The 17,350-nt window shown below is 57.1% G+C and overlaps 2 protein-coding genes across 4 annotated transcripts in view; both read left to right on the top strand.

Annotated features, from left to right (window-relative positions):
• Nucleotides 1-794: 794 nt before the first annotated feature.
• LOC118725728 (RIMS-binding protein 3A-like) lies at nucleotides 795-6,306 on the top strand. The gene has a single exon (XM_036449762.2). The coding sequence runs from the start codon at nucleotides 809-811 to the stop codon at nucleotides 5,849-5,851; it is 5,043 nt and encodes a 1,680-aa protein (XP_036305655.1). The 5' UTR covers nucleotides 795-808; the 3' UTR covers nucleotides 5,852-6,306.
• Nucleotides 6,307-16,498: 10,192 nt separating this feature from the next.
• Nucleotides 16,499-17,350, top strand: part of HIC2 (HIC ZBTB transcriptional repressor 2) — a 28,312-nt gene continuing 27,460 nt past the window's right edge. For all 3 annotated transcript variants that reach the window (XR_006742360.1, XM_045585524.1, XM_036449125.2), the window contains exon 1: nucleotides 16,499-16,685. The gene's annotated coding sequence lies outside the window, so the exon portion shown is untranslated. The remainder of the gene's footprint in view (nucleotides 16,686-17,350) is intronic.

The following is a 17,350-nucleotide window of genomic DNA, read 5'->3' as shown; positions in this document are numbered from 1 at the left end:
CCCAGCCCTGGTAGGGATTGCCTGCAGGAGGCAACCAATCCAAGCACCTCTCTCTCACCACATGGATGTTTCTCTCTCTCTCCACCCTCCTCCCTCCCTTCTACTTTCTCTAGAAGTCAATGGAAAAAAATATACTCAGGTGAGGATTAAAACAAAGAAAGATTTTGTAATAAAGGAGTTTAAGAAAAAGTTCCCATCTGTAAGCATAGGAGGTTTAAATAGAAAATGTATGCAAGTGCTTAGCACCACAGGAGGCCTTGAAAGGATAGGCACAGTCGGGGTGCAGACACCAGATGCACCCTCCCCTAATTGGGGGCCCAGGGCCCACCCCCAAGTTTGAGCATATCCTGTTGCAGGTTTTCAGCCACCTAAATCCATTTTGACCCACACACGGAGCGGTTTTCACTAGGCCCCAGCACAGCAGCCTGACTTCCCCCAGCCCGTTGGCCTGAAAGGGATGGAACAGTGCCTGGGAGAGTGTCCGGGTCAGTCGTAAGGGACAGGGTGCCAAGGACTGGGAAAGCCTGGAGCCAGAGAGACCCCAGGGGCGTCCTGAGAAGGACATGGGGTGAGTTGAGCAGGAGCGGCGAGAGTCCATCCCCGGCCCAGGCAGCTGGGAGAGGAGCGAGGGCTTGTGCACGCATGGCAGGGGCTCAAAGAACTCGCCCAGAGGCGGAAGGGGCGCGCGGAGACCCCCGGGAGACGCCGGAAGGGGCGCGCGGGGCGGTTGGCCGGCTGGGACGGCAGCCGTTGGCCACCGGAGGCCTGGGCCAGGGGACGCCAAGCACCTGGCCGGACAGCAGCCACCATGACCAAGGACTCGCCCAACCCTTCCGGTGGCAGCCGCGCGACACCCAAGAAGCTGGCCAGTCCGGGCCCGACGGCATCGGCATCAGCAGCAGTGCTGGAGGAGCAGAAGCGGGAGCTGGAGAAGCTACGGGCGGAGCTGGAGGAGGAGCGGGCGCGCGGGAGGGCGGAGCGGCGGCGCTGGGCGGCCGAGGCGCGCCAGCTGCGGGAGGCGGAGGAGCAGGGGCGGCGGCAGCTGGTGGACCATCTGCGCTCCCAGTGGGAGGCCCAGCGCTGCCGGGAGCTGCGGCAGCTGCAGGAGAAGGTGCTGCGGGAGCGCGAGGCCGAGATCCGGCAGCTGCTGCGCTGGAAGGAGGCCGAGATGCGGCAGTTGCAGCAGCTGCTGCACCGCGAGCGCGACGGCGTCGTCCGCCAGGCGCGGGAGCTGCAGCGCCAGCTGGCCGCCGAGCTGGTGAACCGCGGCTACGGCGGCCGCGCGGGGGCGCCCAAGGCCGCCGCCGCCGCCGCCGCCGCCACGCAGTGCCGCTGCCGCCTGCAGGACGTGCTGGCGCAGCTCCGCTGGGAGACCGACGGCGAGCAGGCCGCGCGCATCCGCCACCTGCAGGCGGCGCTCGACCTGGAGCGGCAGCTCTTTCTCAAGTACGCCCTGGAGCACTCCCGCTGGCTCCCGGTTTTGCCCGGCGCCCCGGATCCCCAGGCGGCTGTGCATTCTTCGGAAGGCCCGCACCCCGAGGCCACCAGCGACTCTCACCGCCCTCCAAAGTCCCCCCAAGTTCGACTCGAATCCCTTGATGGCCTGAGCTCCCGCTCCCTCGAAGGGGTGCCCGCAGCATGCTCCAGCTCCCTCGACAGCCTGCTCCCCACGCGCTCCGGCTCCCTCGCTTCCCTGGCACCAGCGCGCTCCCACTCGCTGGACAGCATTCTGAGTCGTCGTCCCCTCAGGGCCCCCGAGTCCGAGGAACGGGCTTCCTCGGCGGACACGTTCATCCTGGGCTTCCTGAGTCCCCCGCCGCCATCGCTGTCGCCGCCATCACCGCAGCCTCTGCCACCACCGCCACCACCATCGCAGCCCAGGGGTCCCGGCGACCAGACAGGAGAAGACTCCGGGAGCCAGCCCTGCGATGCCCTGGCCCTCTTGCCGCCCCTGAGCCTGGAGGACCAAGAGCTTGGGAAGCAGAACTCGGAGCTGTCGGAGGCGCTGCAGAGGCTGGCGCGCCGCTGCTCGGACCTGCTGCAAGAGAACCTGCAGCTGCGGCGGCGCGCGCGCTTCCCGGACCAGGAGGCGGACAAGGCGAAGCGGCTCAAGGTGAAGCACGCGGAGCTCACAGGCCTGGCCCGCCGCCTGGAGGACCGGGCCCGCAAGCTGCAGGAGACCAACCTGCGGGCCCTGAGCGCGCCGGTGCCCGGGGAGAGCCGCGCAGCCGCCGCCGCCGCCGGCCTGGAGCTGTGCCAGGCCTTTGCCCGCCAGCGCGCCCGGGACCTGTCGGAGCAGGCGAGCGCGCTGCTGGCCAAGGACAAGCAGATCGAAGAGCTGCAGCACGAGTGCCACTTGCTGCAGACGCACGTCGCCTCGGGCCTCGGAAGCGCCCCCCACCCTCATGGGGGCGCGGCCAGCGCGCAGTGGCTCAAAGTCAGCGACCTGGACCGGCTGCAGCGGGAGTCCCAGCGCGAGGTGCTGCGCCTGCAGAGGCAGCTGACGCTGCAGAAGGCGGCCCGGGCGGAGCCGAGCCGCAATAGAAGTCCAATGCGCTATCCATTGCGCCACGGAGCCCCGAGCCGCAATAGAGATCTCAGATGCGAGGAGGCGCGGTGCCAGGTGCAGGCGCTGGAGTGCGAGGTGTCCCCGCGGAGGCGGGAGTGCCAGGAGCTGGGGTCCCCGGCGGCGGCGGCGGCGGCGCGGCGGCGGCGCGGCTCGGAGGCGGAGGCACAGCTGCAGACCGCGCTTGGGGAGGGCGCCTGGCTGGCCGAGGAGAAGGCGCGGCTGCTGCCGGCACAAGCCGCCGGCTGGACGCGGAAACTGGCGGCCGAGAAGGACGACGTGCTCGAGCAGCTGGGCCGCGCGTGCCGGGAGCGCGACGCCACGGACTTGCTGGTGGAGCAGCTGCTGCAGCAGGCGGCGCGCGAGCGGGAGGAGCAGCAGCAGCTGCAGCGTGACCTGCAGAAGGCACTGCGCGATCTCGAGGCTGCCCGGGAGGAAGTGCGGGTGCTGCAGAGCCAGCCTGGTCCCCATCCCCAGGAGCCCCCGGAGACCTCCCAAGCCCAGGATTTCCAAGGCAGGAAGAGCAGAAGGGCCAGGTTCCAGCCAGGGCCCGAAGACCGGGCATCTCCACGGCCCAGCGGAGACAAACAGGAGAGGGACGCCTCTCTGCCGGAGAGCCCAGTTGCCCTCGGGGAGCCAGCCCATGTCCCCCCTCAAGCACCAGGCAGAGTCCCAGCCAGCCAGCCTCTGGACAGCAGACCCCAGGCCAAGAAAACCAGCTCCCAGTCCAACTCCTCCTCCGAGGTGGAATCCCTGTGTGCCACCGTGCCGTCTTGCCTTACTCTGGACATGGACACAGCCAGTGAGGTGGAGGACCTGGATCCCGACAGTGCGTCCTTGACCCTGGAAGCGGGGGACTCGGAGGCCCCCGCCCCCGCCCCCGCCCCCAAGCTCAAGATCTTCCTGGTTCGATACAGCTACAACCCGTTTGAGGGGCCCAACGAGCACCCGGAGAGCGAGCTGCCCCTCACGGCGGGCGACTACGTGTACATCTTTGGCGAGATGGACGAGGACGGCTTCTACGAAGGGGAGCTGGAGGACGGCCGGCGGGGCCTGGTGCCCTCCAACCTGGTGGTGCAGATTCCGGACAACGACGTCCTTGGCTGCCTGCCCCCCGAGACCTCTGACCCTGGCCCCGCTCAGCTCCCAGCTGGACAGGGCAGAGCTTCAAAGGAAGACATTAGTCACAGCGTATTGCCCGGGAAAGCTCAGGGAGCTGCGGATGGGGAGACGTGCCAGATGGTGAGGGTGGCCTCCAAGACGGAAGCGGCAATAGAGATCTCCGATGCCAAGACAGAAGATGGCTGGCTGGGCCCACCGCCGAGTGTGGAGGAGCAGGGGTTCTCCAGATCCCTCTTAGGGCCCGACGGGGTCCCCTGCGTAGCCCCCAAACAGCTACGCCTGCAGAATGTTGCGGCCACATCGGCCAGGATCCTCTGGGTCTCCAGCAGCCCCCGCCGGCCGCACGTGGTGTACCTCGATGACCAGAAGCACGCCCTGACCCCAGCCGGCGTGAGCAGCTACGCCTTCCGCAGCCTGCAGCCCAGCACGCGGTACCGGGTGCAGGTGGAGGCGCAGCTGCCATGGGACTCCATGCAGGGGCGCTGGGAAACCCTGTCCTCCGCGCTCACCTTCGACACGCCCTTGGCGGGGCCCCCGGACCCTCCGCTGGACGTGCTGGTGGAGCGCCACGCAATGCCGGGCCTCCTGGTGGTCAGCTGGCTCCCAGTGACCATCGACCTGGCCGGCTTCTCCAACGGGGTCCGGGTCACCGGCTACGCCGTGTATGCCGATGGGCTCAAGGTGGCAGAGGTCACCAACGCCACCGCTGGCAGCACCCTGTTGGATCTGTCCCAGCTCCAGCTGCCCCGGATGTGCCAGAAGGTCTCGGTGAGAACCGTCTCGCTCTGTGGCGAGTCGCCGGATTCGGTGCCGGCTCAGATCCCTCAGGATGGTTGGAACGGGAACAGACTGCCAGAGACCTCTCCCTTTACTTGCCCCCGTGGCGACCGGTCCCCGGGCACCACCACCTTCCCCGTCTGCCCGCAGAGGTTGGTGCCAGCTCCACCGGGTGCCAGGGCTGGTTGCCACACCCCCAGAAGCTGTGGGGAGTCCCTGGAAGCATTCCCTGAAGAAGACCCGATGCCCGGCCTGAGCTCAGAAGGAGAATGTCCAAGGGCAGGGGCAGGTGGCCACACCCCGGGGCCTGCAGAGGCCTGGGGGGTCTGCAGAGAAGACCTCCTCTCTCGGGAGAGCACTCAGAACCACAGGCCACCCCTGCACAGTGGCCAGTCTCAGGGGGGAGAGCACAGTGACTGGCACCTGGGCACCAGCCGAAGCCCTGCTCTGGGAGGCCCCCGTCTGTCTCCCGAGCGTGCGCCCGGGAGAGAAGCCTGTCAGGGAAAGGCTGCCCTCGACAAGGTCCTGAGGCAGAAGCGAGACGCCCAGGTGTTCACCCCCCCCCAGAGAGGCACCCGCCAACGACACGCGTCTGGCTTCCGTGACATTTTGCAGCAGCAGCAGCAGGAGGAGGAAGAGGAGGAGGCCCTGTGCTTCGGCCCATGGGCCACTGAGAGGCAGGAGCAGAGAAGGGAGCTGAGGACGCAGAGCAGGCGAGGGCAGGCTCTGTGGGGCGAGAGAGAGAGCCAGCTCCACGAGCCCGGCTCCACGCTCTGTCCGGCTTCGTCCAGCAAAGCCGTTCCGGGGCCCGGGGGAGGCCCCCCACTGCGGGCGGCGGGCCCGGATGCCTCGGCCAGGGTCTTTGTGGCCCTCTTTGACTATGAGCCCCTGGTGATGTCTGCCAGCCCCGAGGCTGCAGAGGAGGAGCTGGCCTTCCAGAAAGGGCAGCTGCTGCGAGTGTGGGGCCCTCAGGACTCCCAGGGCTTCTACCGGGGGGAATGCCACGGCCGAGTGGGCAACATCCCCGGGCATCTGGTGGCTGAGGTGGAGGAAGGGATGGAGAGGACTGACAGGAGGTGGCATTTACCAGCGCAAGATGAAATCGGAGAGCTCCCCATCCCCCAGGACTCCTTTCGCCCGCCCCAAGGGGACCCCAGGAAGCCTCCACTGTGCACTCGAAAGACCATGATGGCAGCTCTGGACTATGACCCCAAGGACGGGTGGGTGGGCGGCCAAGTGAAGGGCAAGCTGTCGCTGAAGGCCGGGGACCTGGTCACGGTGTACGGGCCCGTGGATGACAGGGGGTTCTACTACGGGGAGTCCGGCGGCCGCAGAGGACTCGTCCCAGCCCACCTGCTGGATTACATGTCCCTCCATGATGAGTGAGCAAGGCTGTCCCGGGGGGGAGGGGGGTGGCCTCTGGCCGCCCAGGCCCTGCCAGAGGAGAAGCCAGCACCGGGCCCTCTCACCAGCACCCCTCCTCGCCTCCAAGAGCACCACGTGTGAAACCGACAGCAGCCTCCCGCACCCCCTCGCCTCTCAGAGCCGCAGGGCTTCCGTCTGAGCTCAGAGGTTCGCGAAAGGAAACAGGACAAGCAGCCCCCGGAGTGTGACAGGCTGGTCTGGCGTTGTCAGTAACCGCGACAACAGGTGTTTGGAGAAGTGCCGTTCTGTGTGGATTCAGCAATTTAAGAGGCGAACATTACCCATCCATGGCTATGTATGACCGTCTCAAGGAAAGCTTTGCCTCTTTAAAAAAAAAAAAAAAAAAAAAAAAAAAAAAGTGACCAGGATGTTATTTTTCTGTCTTATGTTCAACCCCGCATTAAAATAGAAAAAAAAATTAAAGAACATTTTACTTTATTCTTATTTATTGATTTCAAAGAGAGAGGAAGGGGGAGAGAGAAACACCGATTTGTTGCTCCACTTATTCATGCATTCATTGGTCGACTGAACCCTCACTCTTGGCATATCAGGACGACACTCTAACCAGCTGAGCTATCGGGCCAGGGCCGCAAAAGAATAACTTAGAAGTGAAAGGAAGCCCGGCTGGTGTGGCTCAGTGGTTGAGCGTCGACCTATGAACCAGGAGGTCACGGTTCGATTCCCGGTCCGGGGCACATGCCTAGGTTTCGGGCTTGATCCCCAGTGTGGGGCGTGCAGGAGGCAGCCGATCAATGAATGATGCTCTCTCATCATTGATGCTTCTCTCTCTCTCTCCCTCTCTCTTCCTCTCTGAAATCAATAAAAAATATATTTTTTAAAAAAAAGAAGTGAAAGCACAACCAAGGGAAGACAAATTGCTTCTTCTCCCTCTGTTTTGTCCAGGGACCCCAGAAGGCTGCACACATGGTTTCCCAGCTGGGGGGAAGGGAGGACACTCTGTTGACATGTGCGAATGAGTGATTCCACATTTGGAAAAGTTCAGGGAGCAGAGGCACAGGAAGAGAGAAATAGACTGAGGACAGGTGTCCCCCCCAGCTAAGGATTTCAAAGTCCTCGGGAGCTTCCTCATGCTGCCACTAGGGGGCAGCCTAGGCACACCTAGGGTTGCTCTCTAGGGACTGCACCTGGGCCCATACCTGCCTGCTGCGGCCTTGAGCACAGAGTCCAGGTGAGCTGGAAATGTCTCTGACCCTGCAAGCCTAGGATTCAGGCCCTGCCCAGCCCTGTCCTCTTCCCCAGAGCACCTGGAACCTCCCCCCCCCCCCACAGACCCATAAGGGACATTATTCCAGAGGATCCAGGCCTGGCAAATCCACAGGGGTCCTCCCTTTTCATTTTTCTTGCAGCCCTACTCCTGCAAACCCAAGTTTCCCTGTGGCCATGGAAAGTTTTAGTAAGTGAATTAAGCACAAGGCTGCCGAAACCGGTTTGGCTCAGTGCATAGAGCATCGGCCTGCGGACTGAAGGGCCCCAGGTTTGATTCCGGTCAAGGGCATGTACCTTGGTTGCGGGCACATCCCCAATTGTTGGGGGTGTGCAGGAGGCAGCTGATCGATGTTTCTCTCTCATCGATGTTTCTAACTCTCTATCCCTCTCCCTCCCTGTAAAAAATCAATTATATATATATATATATATATATATATATATATATATATATATAAGCACAAGGCCAGGTAGGCTAAGGAAGGCAGGACCACTGACTGGTAGAACAACTGGGCTCTGGGACCCGGCCTGCCAGTAGACAGGAGGCCTCCATGATCCTCACTTTCCTCATCTGCGGTAGGGAGGGGGTGTATTTTGAGCAGATTCTGTGTGCAGAGCCCTTGGCCCAGGGTCAGGACCCAAAGAAAGACCAAGGAAGCTGGTGAGGGCACAGATGGTGGGAGTCTGGGGCAGGAGCAGATGGTTCTGGGTCCAGTCCGCCTCCCCCAAGGGCCTTGAGAGCCTGAAGGCCTTGATCAGGGCCAAGGGGAGGCCAGGAAGGTCTAGTGAGGCGGGCAGGCTGGGAAGGAGTGAATGCCTCGTCATGGCCTGCCCTGGGCCCCTTCCCGACGGACCAATGACCCGGAGGCCCCGAGCCTGCCCAGGCCTGCCCAGGAGGGGAAATGGGGATGGAAAGCCCAGCTGGCCAGAGGGCAGAGGAGCCTACGGAGTGGTGGGAAAGGCAGTGTCTGAGGAGTCTGGAGAGTTCTGGAGGGAGGGTCTCTGAGCCCGGCCTGGCACTGTCCACCGCTGCCCAGGCGCCTCCGGTCAGGGCAGGTCTCAGGACCTCGCCAGCCCTCCCCCAACAGGGGAGAGGCTTTCAAGCTTTCCTCCTCGTTTTCTGTCCCCACTCCCCACACGCTGGACGCGTTATCAGGTTTCACAAACCAGGACCCTGAGTAGCTGCCACAGCAGCGGCTCACTTTTGCCTTCCTGTGGCCCACCGGCTGTGGGAGCCCCATCTTGAAACGCCCCCCCCCCCCAGCCCATCCAGCCCCCTCTACCCCTGCCAACGTGCATGTTTCAAAATGTAAGGCTGGCTGATCAGTATCAGTCACTACATGACATGTGTTCACAAGAACACAACGCGGGAGACCATAAAGGAGAAGCTCAGGCCCAGCCTGCGTGGCTCAGGGGGTGAGTGTGGACCTACGAACCAGGAGGTCACGGTTTGGTTCCGAGTTGGGGCACGTGTCCGGGTTCTGGGCTGGATCCCCAGGGTGGGGTGAGCCGGAAGCATCCGATCAATGGCTCTCTCTCATCATTGATGTTTCTATTTCACCCTCTCCCTTCCTCTCTGAAATTAAAAAAAAAATGTATTTTTTAAAATAATAAATAAATAATAAATAAAAAGCGCAGATTCCACCACCTTAAAAAATATATATATATATTGGTTTCAGAGAGGAAGAGAGAAAGTGAGAGGGAGAGATAGAAACATCAATGATGAGAGAGAATCATAAATCGGCTGCCTCCTGCACGCCCCCAACTGGGGATCGAGCCGGCAACCGGGCATGTGCCCCTGACCAGAATCAAACCCGGAACCCTTCGGTCCCCAGTCCGATGCTCTATCCACTGAGCCAAAATGGCTAGGGCAGATTCCACCTTTGGATCACACTTTTTCTCCCCGTCTCAGCCCCATGGAGGTCGGATTTGAAGGCCGGGTGGAAGTGTGTGGGAAGTCGGGGTGGTGTGTGTGTGTTCCATCCAAGGTGGAACACAGGGGGCCAGCCCTGGGCTGATAAAAACCAATGTAATCCCAGGGGCAGCCAACTCCAGGAACCTGGGCACGGAGGGTGCTGGGGCCTTGGTGGCATCACTCACACCCCAGGACATCGATGTTAACTTGGGGGACCCCATTGGCCAAAGCCCCTTGGTTCCAGTCTTTGGCTAGAGGTTGGCCTTCTGGAGGCTTGGCCCCTCCGGCTCAGCCTACGTGGGGTGGGGCTGGATCTAAATCCTGGATCACCCACTTCCTGGTTGGGCAATCTCAGGCAGGCACTCTCAATTTCTTTTTTTTCCCAAAAATTTGCCTTCTGGCTGCCCGGCCCCTCCAGCCAGTTCTCGCCAAGGTGTCCTTCAAAAAGTGCTCTCCTTCTATCTCAGCAGCCTTCCCCAATCCCGTCACCCTTCCGGGATTTAGCTGCCCCTCCCGTGTGCACAGACAGCCCCCAGGCATCATCCCAGGGCCTTGGAATTACTCATCTATTCTCCTGCCCCCTCTAACCTACTGGTTCTCACTCCACGTGGCTCCCTCACTGCGGGCCTCCGGAGCTGGTGTGGACTGTGTGTGAGCAGGCATTGGGGTTTATTCCCCAGCATATTTAAAAAAACATATATATATATATATATATATATATATATATATATATACATTTTATTGATATCTTACAGAGAGGAAGAGTTAGAAACATCGATGAGAGAGAGTCATCGACCAACTGCCTCCTGCACGCACACACACACACACACACCCCCCACTGGGGATGTGCCTGCAACCAAAGTACATGCCCTTGACGGGAATCGAACTTGGGACCCTTCAGTCCGCAGGCCCACGCTCTATCCACTGAGCCAGACCAGCCAGGGCTATATTCCAGCACGTTTGTTCCTAATTTAGGAAAAGGCACCAACTGGCCTGTGACCCAGATGCCCAAGTAAGGGTTGGCCTGGGGCTCTCAGGTGGCTGCATTTCACACAGAGAACCGGCCTTTGCAAGCCCTCCGCGTGTGCCTGAGCTCACGTACTGCCCACGGCAACCCGACCCAGATGGTGTAATTGTTTCCCCCTCAAGCGGAGGGAGAAACTCGGGCTCAGAGAGGGGGGGTTATCCAAAGCCGTTCAGCCCGGTTGGTGGCAGAGGAGTAGGGTTGGAACCCAGGTGTGTCCCTTTGCCCCTAGACCTTATCGGAAGGATTCCTGCCTGCGGGCAGGGCATGGGTCTAGGGAGGGAGAGTCAGGAATTTGAATTGGGAGAGCTGGGAGGGGGAGGGGGGGGACCTTGGGAGTGGCCAGTAGTTAGGACTTGGGCAACAGGGTGCTCTGAGAAGCTTCACTGGGTGGAGGGGGGCGGGGGGGGCCTGCCAGGCAGGCAGAGATCTGCTGAGTCAGAGATGCCGCGGGCTCTCCAGGGGAGGCATCTGAAAGGCGGGCGGCCCAGGGCTGGGGCCAGGGAAAGCACCCCAGGGTGATACACCCAGGGGTTGCATTGGGTACTGAGGGGCCCCACCCAGGACCCTGGGGATTTAAGGAGAAAGAGGCCTCAGAAAGGACAGGGGGTCACATTTTCCAGAAGGAGGGAGTGGTCAGCCTCCACAAGGTCAGGCAAGATAAGGGCGGCTGGGCTCAGCCTTCCTCGTGACTGTGGCCGGAGGCTTCGGGCCCAGCCCGGGGGCTTCCCGGTGTGCCGGCTGTGAGGTGAGAGAGCCAGCCTCCTCCCCCGTCACCACAGGAAGAGAACTAACTGGAAAGCTGGAATCTGGGAGATAAAAGGCTGCACAGGGGCCACTCTCACCCTCTCGCTAGAGAAGCGGAGCCACCGAAAGGTTCTCCAGGCCCCACGATCCAGTCCCCCAGTCAGCAGTGAGGAGGGGTCTGCAGACAGGGCTGTCAGCCCCATTTTTTGGGTGGGGAAACTAAGGCTGAGAGAGGTCAGTTCTGGGTCAGCTGACTGACTGGTCAGTGGCATAGCCAAGAGCTGTCTATTATATATCATCTATCTATCTATCTATCTATCTATCTATCTATCTATCTATCTATTTTAATCCTCACCAGAGAATAATCTTTTAAAAAATATATATTTTATTGATTTTTTTTACAGAGAGGAAGGGAGAGTGATAGAGAGTTAGAAACATCGATGAGAGAGAATCACCGATCACCTGCCTCTTGTACATCCATTACTGGGGATGTGCCCGCAACCAAGGCATATGCCCTTGACCAGAATCCAACCTGGGACCCTTCAGTCCACAGGCCAACGCTCTATCCACTGAGGCAAACCGGTTTCGGCGAGAATAATCTTATTGATTTGAGAGAAGGGGCAAGGGCGAGAGAGAGAGAGAGAGAGAGAGAGAGAGAGAGAGAGAGAGAGAGAGAGAGAGAGAGAGAGAGAAACATCAATCAGTTTCCTTTCACAGGCACCCAACCAGGGACCAAACCAGCAACTCAGGCATGTGCCCCAACTGGGAATTGAACCTGATATTCCTCAGTAGATGGGATGACGCTCCAACCAAGAAAGCCACAGTGCTACGGCTCTGTCCCAGCTTTTTAAAGGGATACTAGAGGCCCGGTGCACGAAATTCATGCACAGGTAGGGTCCCTAGGCCTGGCCAGCGACCAGGGCCAATCGGGGCCTTCAGACTGCTGGCCGGGGCCTTCCTTCATTTCACACCCCTCCTCAGTGTCAGCGCACATCACAGCAAGAGATAGGTCTCCTGGTTGAACTCTTGTGAGGACAATTTTCATATTAGGCTTTTATATATATAAATATAAGCAGATATAGGAATGGAAACAGATATATAATTTCTAAACACCATAAATGAATTACATTGTACATAATATTCTGCATCTTGCTTCTTCCATTTAGCAGAACGTCTATGAAAAAGAAATAAAATATATATTAAAAAAATAAATAAAAATAAATAAAAAAATAAAATAAAATTGCCGAAACCGGTTTGGCTCAGTGGATAGAGCGTCGGCTTGGGGACTGAAAGGTCCCGGGTTCGATTCCGGTCAAGGGCATGTACATTGGTTGCAGGCACATCTCCAGTAGGGGGTGTGCAAGAGGCAGCTGATCGATGATTCTCTCTCATCGATGTTTCTAACTATCTGTCCCTCACTCTTCCTCTCTGTAAAAAAATCAATGAAATATAAAAAATAAATAAATAAATAAAATTTATTAAAAATAAATAAATAAATAAATAAAATAAAATTGCACTAGAAGAGGGGAGTAAACTGGCTTGGATATTATCAAATGCTTCTCAAGAAATGGGCCTGGATGGGCACTGGAGGTGGGGAGATAGTGTAAGGCTGCTCAGGAACCAGAAAAGATGTGAGTCTAGCTCACTGAGATTAAGAAATCTTTTCCCTCTTGAACTTTCCCTCTGAATTTAACAGGAATATGTACTAAGTATGTAAAACTTGGAAAGTCTGGGAAAGTTATAGGGGCAGAAAAAATACAAACCCACTGCCTGGCCAGCATGGTTGATATATGAACCAGGAGGTCATGGTTTGATTCCCTGTCAGGGTACATGTCCGGGTTGCAGGCTCGATCCCCAGTAGGGGAGGCAGCCGTTCGATGGTTCTCTCTCATCATTGAAGTTTCTCTCTCTTCCTCTCTGAAATCAAAAAGAATATATTAAAAAAAAATACAAACTTACTCGATGCATATGAATGCTACACATATTCTTGGGGAACTATACTTGGCATGACCTATTAAAATGGAAAATGCCCACATATCATCCAACCCACAGATTTTACTTCGAGTAAACTATTCTGCGAACATAAAGGCAGGAGTATATCAAGATATATATCCAGGGGCTTAAAAATAATTTTAAGCCGAAGCCGGTTTGGCTCAGTGGTAGAGTGTTGGCCTGTGGACTGAAAGGTCCCAGGTTCGATTCCGGTCAAGAGCATGTACCTTGGTTGCAGGCACATCCCCAGTGGGGGGTGTGCAGGAGGCAGCTGATGGATATTTCTCTTCCATCAATATTTCTGGCTCTCTATCCCTCTCCCTTCCTCTCTGTAAAAAAGAAACCCCTACCAATAAAACATATTAAAAAAAACCCCACAATGAATTATGGATGTGACTCAAACTAGAAAGTTGTCTGTGATAGGTTCTTAGGTGAAAAAGAGCAAATCTAGTGTAAATTGTATAATGACTTACAGTTTATATAGTATCATATTTTATAGTTTCAAAACAGTAAGTTTTTTGTTCACATTTTTGTAATATGTGAACAAACACATGTTGATGCCAGAGAAGAAAGTGAAGATACAGATCAGGCCCTGGCCGGGCAGCTCATTTGGTTTGTGCATCATCTTGATATCCTATGTTGCAGGTTTGGTCCCTGGTCAAGGCACATATAAGAATCAACCAATGAATGCATATATAAATGGAACAACAAATAGATGTGTTTTTTTCTCTCTCTCCCCCTCCTCTCTCTCTAAAATCAATAAATAAAAATTTTGTTAAAAAGATAAAAACCAATAAAACCTGTTAAAAAAAAAAAAGAGATACAGGTCAAACTGTTCAGAGGACAGATGGGAGTTTGGGAGGGAGGAGAATCGATAACTTATAGAAAATGTATTTCATATTAGCAGAATTGTTCTAATTAGAAATGATACTTTTTGAGGGGGATGCAAAGTGGGAAAAGGGGGTCAAACATATGGTAATGAAAAGAAACGACACTTCAGGTGGTGAGTATGCACTAGTGTACACAGATGTGAAATTATAAGGTACACCTGAAATTATATAATATTATTTCCAATGCCACCCCAATAAATTTAACTTAAAAAAGAAATGTTACAATTGTAGTAAAACACACTGAAATATGTGTGTGTAAAAAAATCCCAATCCCTAGAGAGAACTTCTGTAGATATTTTGATGTATGTATTTTCATTTGTTTTCCTATAGATCGATATTTTGCATGCATTTGTTACATACAATGTTAAAATTTTAATTGATGTTTTTTAGAGAGAGATACATCCATTTGTTGTTCCACTGATTTATACAGCCGTTGGTTGATTGGTGTATGTGCCCTGACCAGGAATTGAATGGACCTTAGTACATGGGACATCATTCAACCCACTGAAGCACAATGGCCAGGGCTGTTACCTACAGTTTAATAGTTTGCTTTATTTTTCTTAAAATCGTTTTCACATTTCCACACCATAAAACATCTTTATAAACACCATTTGTTCTGGCTGCTAAACAGTCCATCATGTGGACTATTTAACCAATCTCTTATTATCAGACTTTCACTTTGTGTATGACTTTTTCACTATTATAAACGATACTTGGGAAAAACGATTATACACTAATTTTCAAACGTAAAGGAAAACAAATGACCACTGAATGCCTCTGAAGTCTCAGGTTTGCTCTTGGCACTGGAGTTACAAGGTTTTGGTCTTAGAGAGACAGATAATCAAGCAAGCACATGATCTGCAAATGTGGTTAATTTCTTCGGAACAGAACCCTGAAAGATGAGTTACTAGTGGTCAAAGGGAGCATGAGCATTTAAAAAAGATTTTGGTTTTGACTCATACTGCTAAATTCATGTTCAGGAATTTTGATGCAATTTACATGCTTCCAACCATAGGTGAGAGTGATTTCCCACCAGACCCTTACCTATGTTTAAGGGCTTGGAAACTAATTTCTAATTTGGTACAAATAAAAAACAAACCTGGCATCTTGTGGTTTTAATCTGCATGCCTTTTGTTAGTAGAGCCTTGACATTTTTCTTTCAGTAGTTTCTTCCAATAGTGAGTCCTCTACCAAGCTCTATTCATGGACTATTCGTTTTATTTCTTCAATATATTTGATATCTCTTTCTTCAGGGATGTTGGATATTTCCTTTTTCATTTATTATTTCTAGGACCTATTCCTAGGCTTTCCATTTTGTTTCTTGGTCTGCATAACTGCAGTTGCTTTATAATTTGTTGTTAATCCTCATCCAAGGATATCTTCTACATTGATTTTTAGAGAGAGTGAGAGAGAGGGAGAGGAAGAGAGAGAGAGAAACATTGGTGTGAGAGACATATTGACTGTGTCTGCCATGCACACATCCCTAACATCCCTACTGCACCCCTACCGGGTGGGGGATGAAACCTGCAACCCAGAATCTTCCCTGACTGGTAAGCCAACCCACAACCTTTCCATCCACTGGCCAACACTCTCTCTAACCACTGAACAAAACTGGCCAAAGCCACAATTTGTTTTAATATCTGTTTTGGCAAGTCCACCCTCATTGCTTTTTTTCCCCCCCCCAAAAGGGAAAAACCATAGCTGTTTCTGGCTATTTATTCTTCCAGGGGAACTTAGAATTTTGTTAGGTCTAAGAAAGATCCTACTGTTCGGATTACATTAAACTTACACATTAATTTGGAAAGAACAGTCACACAATCAGCCTTCCTGAGGGGTCCCTGAATTGGTTTGCAATCTTGACTAGTGCTAGGGTATAATTTCTCTACATGGCAAATCTGGGTTCCTCTCAGACGTTGACAGCAGTGTGTTCCTTTGTTTGGTGTTGGAAGTAGAAAGAGATCCGACAGAGAAGTGGCTGCGGCTCAAGGCCAGCTCCGGCCCCTTCCCAGGCGGCCATCTGGATAGACCGCCACGAGCCTGGGTCCGGGCGGGCCACCTTAGGCGCAGCGCCTGACCCCAGGGGCCTTCGAGGGGCTGCGGTCACCGGAAGGGGCTGGCTGAGCACCGCATGCTCGCGAACTCGGAGCAGGTAGGGCTAACCTGCGGCGGGGCTGCTGCGGGCACAGGTCCGAGCAAACGCCAGGTTCAGCTTAGGGAGCTACACTCTTTCGGGATCCAAACAGCCCGGGTCTCCCCTGGAGCCCAGACCACGCAGCCTGCAGACCGGGGGGGGGGGGGGGGGGGCCCTGCGCTTTGAAGGTGGGGGATCTCTGCGGGAGACATGCAGCGGGGGGTGAGATATCCTGGCCAGTGGGGCGCAGAACGTTAGGGGTCCCTTGATGGGGGGGCTCCGAGGAGTCAGGCTCAGGCTCAAAGGGGGGGTCACCTCTGAATGTGGGAGCGGGAGCTGGGCCTGGGGGGGGGGCTCAGCGTCCCCTTCTCCGGGGTGCGGTCCGGGTGTTTCGGAGGCGAGATAGCCGCCCAGCCTCCGCACCTGGAGTCGGGGTCAGGCGGGGCGCCCGAGGTTGGGGTCCCGGGCTCCTCCCGGGCGCCCCTCCCCCATGGCGCTGTGCGGCGGCCGCCCACCCCGCCCAGCACTCAGACCGCACGCTCGCCCGCCGGCCCCGCCCACAAATGACCCGCCCCCAGCACAAACCACGCCCCCAAACCAGACCCCGCCCCCTTCCCGCCCACGCCCCGCCCGCCGCTCGCCCATTCAGTTGTGGGTCAGGGGTGAGCAGGCGGTACCTACGTCACTAGCTTCCAAGATGGCGCCGGGCGGGCGGCTGTGAGCGGCGCTCCGGGCGCGCTGGGCGGGGAGCCGGGCCGGCGGCGGCGGCGGCGGGAGGACAGGGTGGCGCGGGCCGGGCGCCGAGGACGGAAAAGAGCCGCAAGCAGGGCCGGCCGGCTGGCGGGCGGGACGCCGCCGCCGACGCACAGAAGGTGAGGGACGGTCGGTCCCGGGCGGCCGGGGGCGCGGGCGGGGCGGGGCGGGGGGCCAGGGCGGGGCGCGCCCCGGGGACACAGGGGCGTGGGCGGGCGCGCGCGCGGCCGACGTGGGGGGCTGCGCGCGTGGGAGGGGCGCGAGTGTCGGCCGGGCCTGGGCGGGGCGCACGCGGACCCCGGGCTGGCCCCCTAGAGCCCTGCCGGGCTTTGTGGCTCGGGTGTCGGTCCGCTGGGGCGCGGGCGGCGGGGGACCCCGGGCACAAAGCCCCCGGGGCCGCCGCGCGGGGCCGGGGCGCGGGGCTCGGGAGCGGGGGGTCAGCGGGCGAGCGGGCGCCGGCTCTTTGTGCCTTTTCTGGAGCCACCTAATCCGAGCGGCGTCGGGCGAGCTGCGCTGCCTGACAGGCGGGCGGGCTCCCATTATGCAAAGGGCCCTGCGCCCGCGGCCGCCCCTCACCGGGGCTTTTGCTATTTCTAGAACTGCGGCCTTTGCCTGCCGTTCTGGGATCCTCTTTTGCCCCCTCCCATAGGGAGACTGGCAAGGGCAGGGGGGCAAGCGGGGGGTTGGGGGGGGCAGTGGGCGCTCCCCAGAACGCCAGGTCCTGCCCGCTGCCTGTAGGCTCGCTGCCCTGCCCCCCGATCTCAGATCTGGAGGCAGCCGCTTG

Source organism: Pipistrellus kuhlii, unplaced genomic scaffold, assembly GCF_014108245.1.
Source record: "Pipistrellus kuhlii isolate mPipKuh1 unplaced genomic scaffold, mPipKuh1.p scaffold_m20_p_20, whole genome shotgun sequence".
Lineage (NCBI taxonomy): Eukaryota > Metazoa > Chordata > Mammalia > Chiroptera > Vespertilionidae > Pipistrellus > Pipistrellus kuhlii.
The sequence above is the reverse complement of the archived record's forward strand: the minus strand, read 5'-3'. Positions and strand labels throughout refer to the sequence as shown.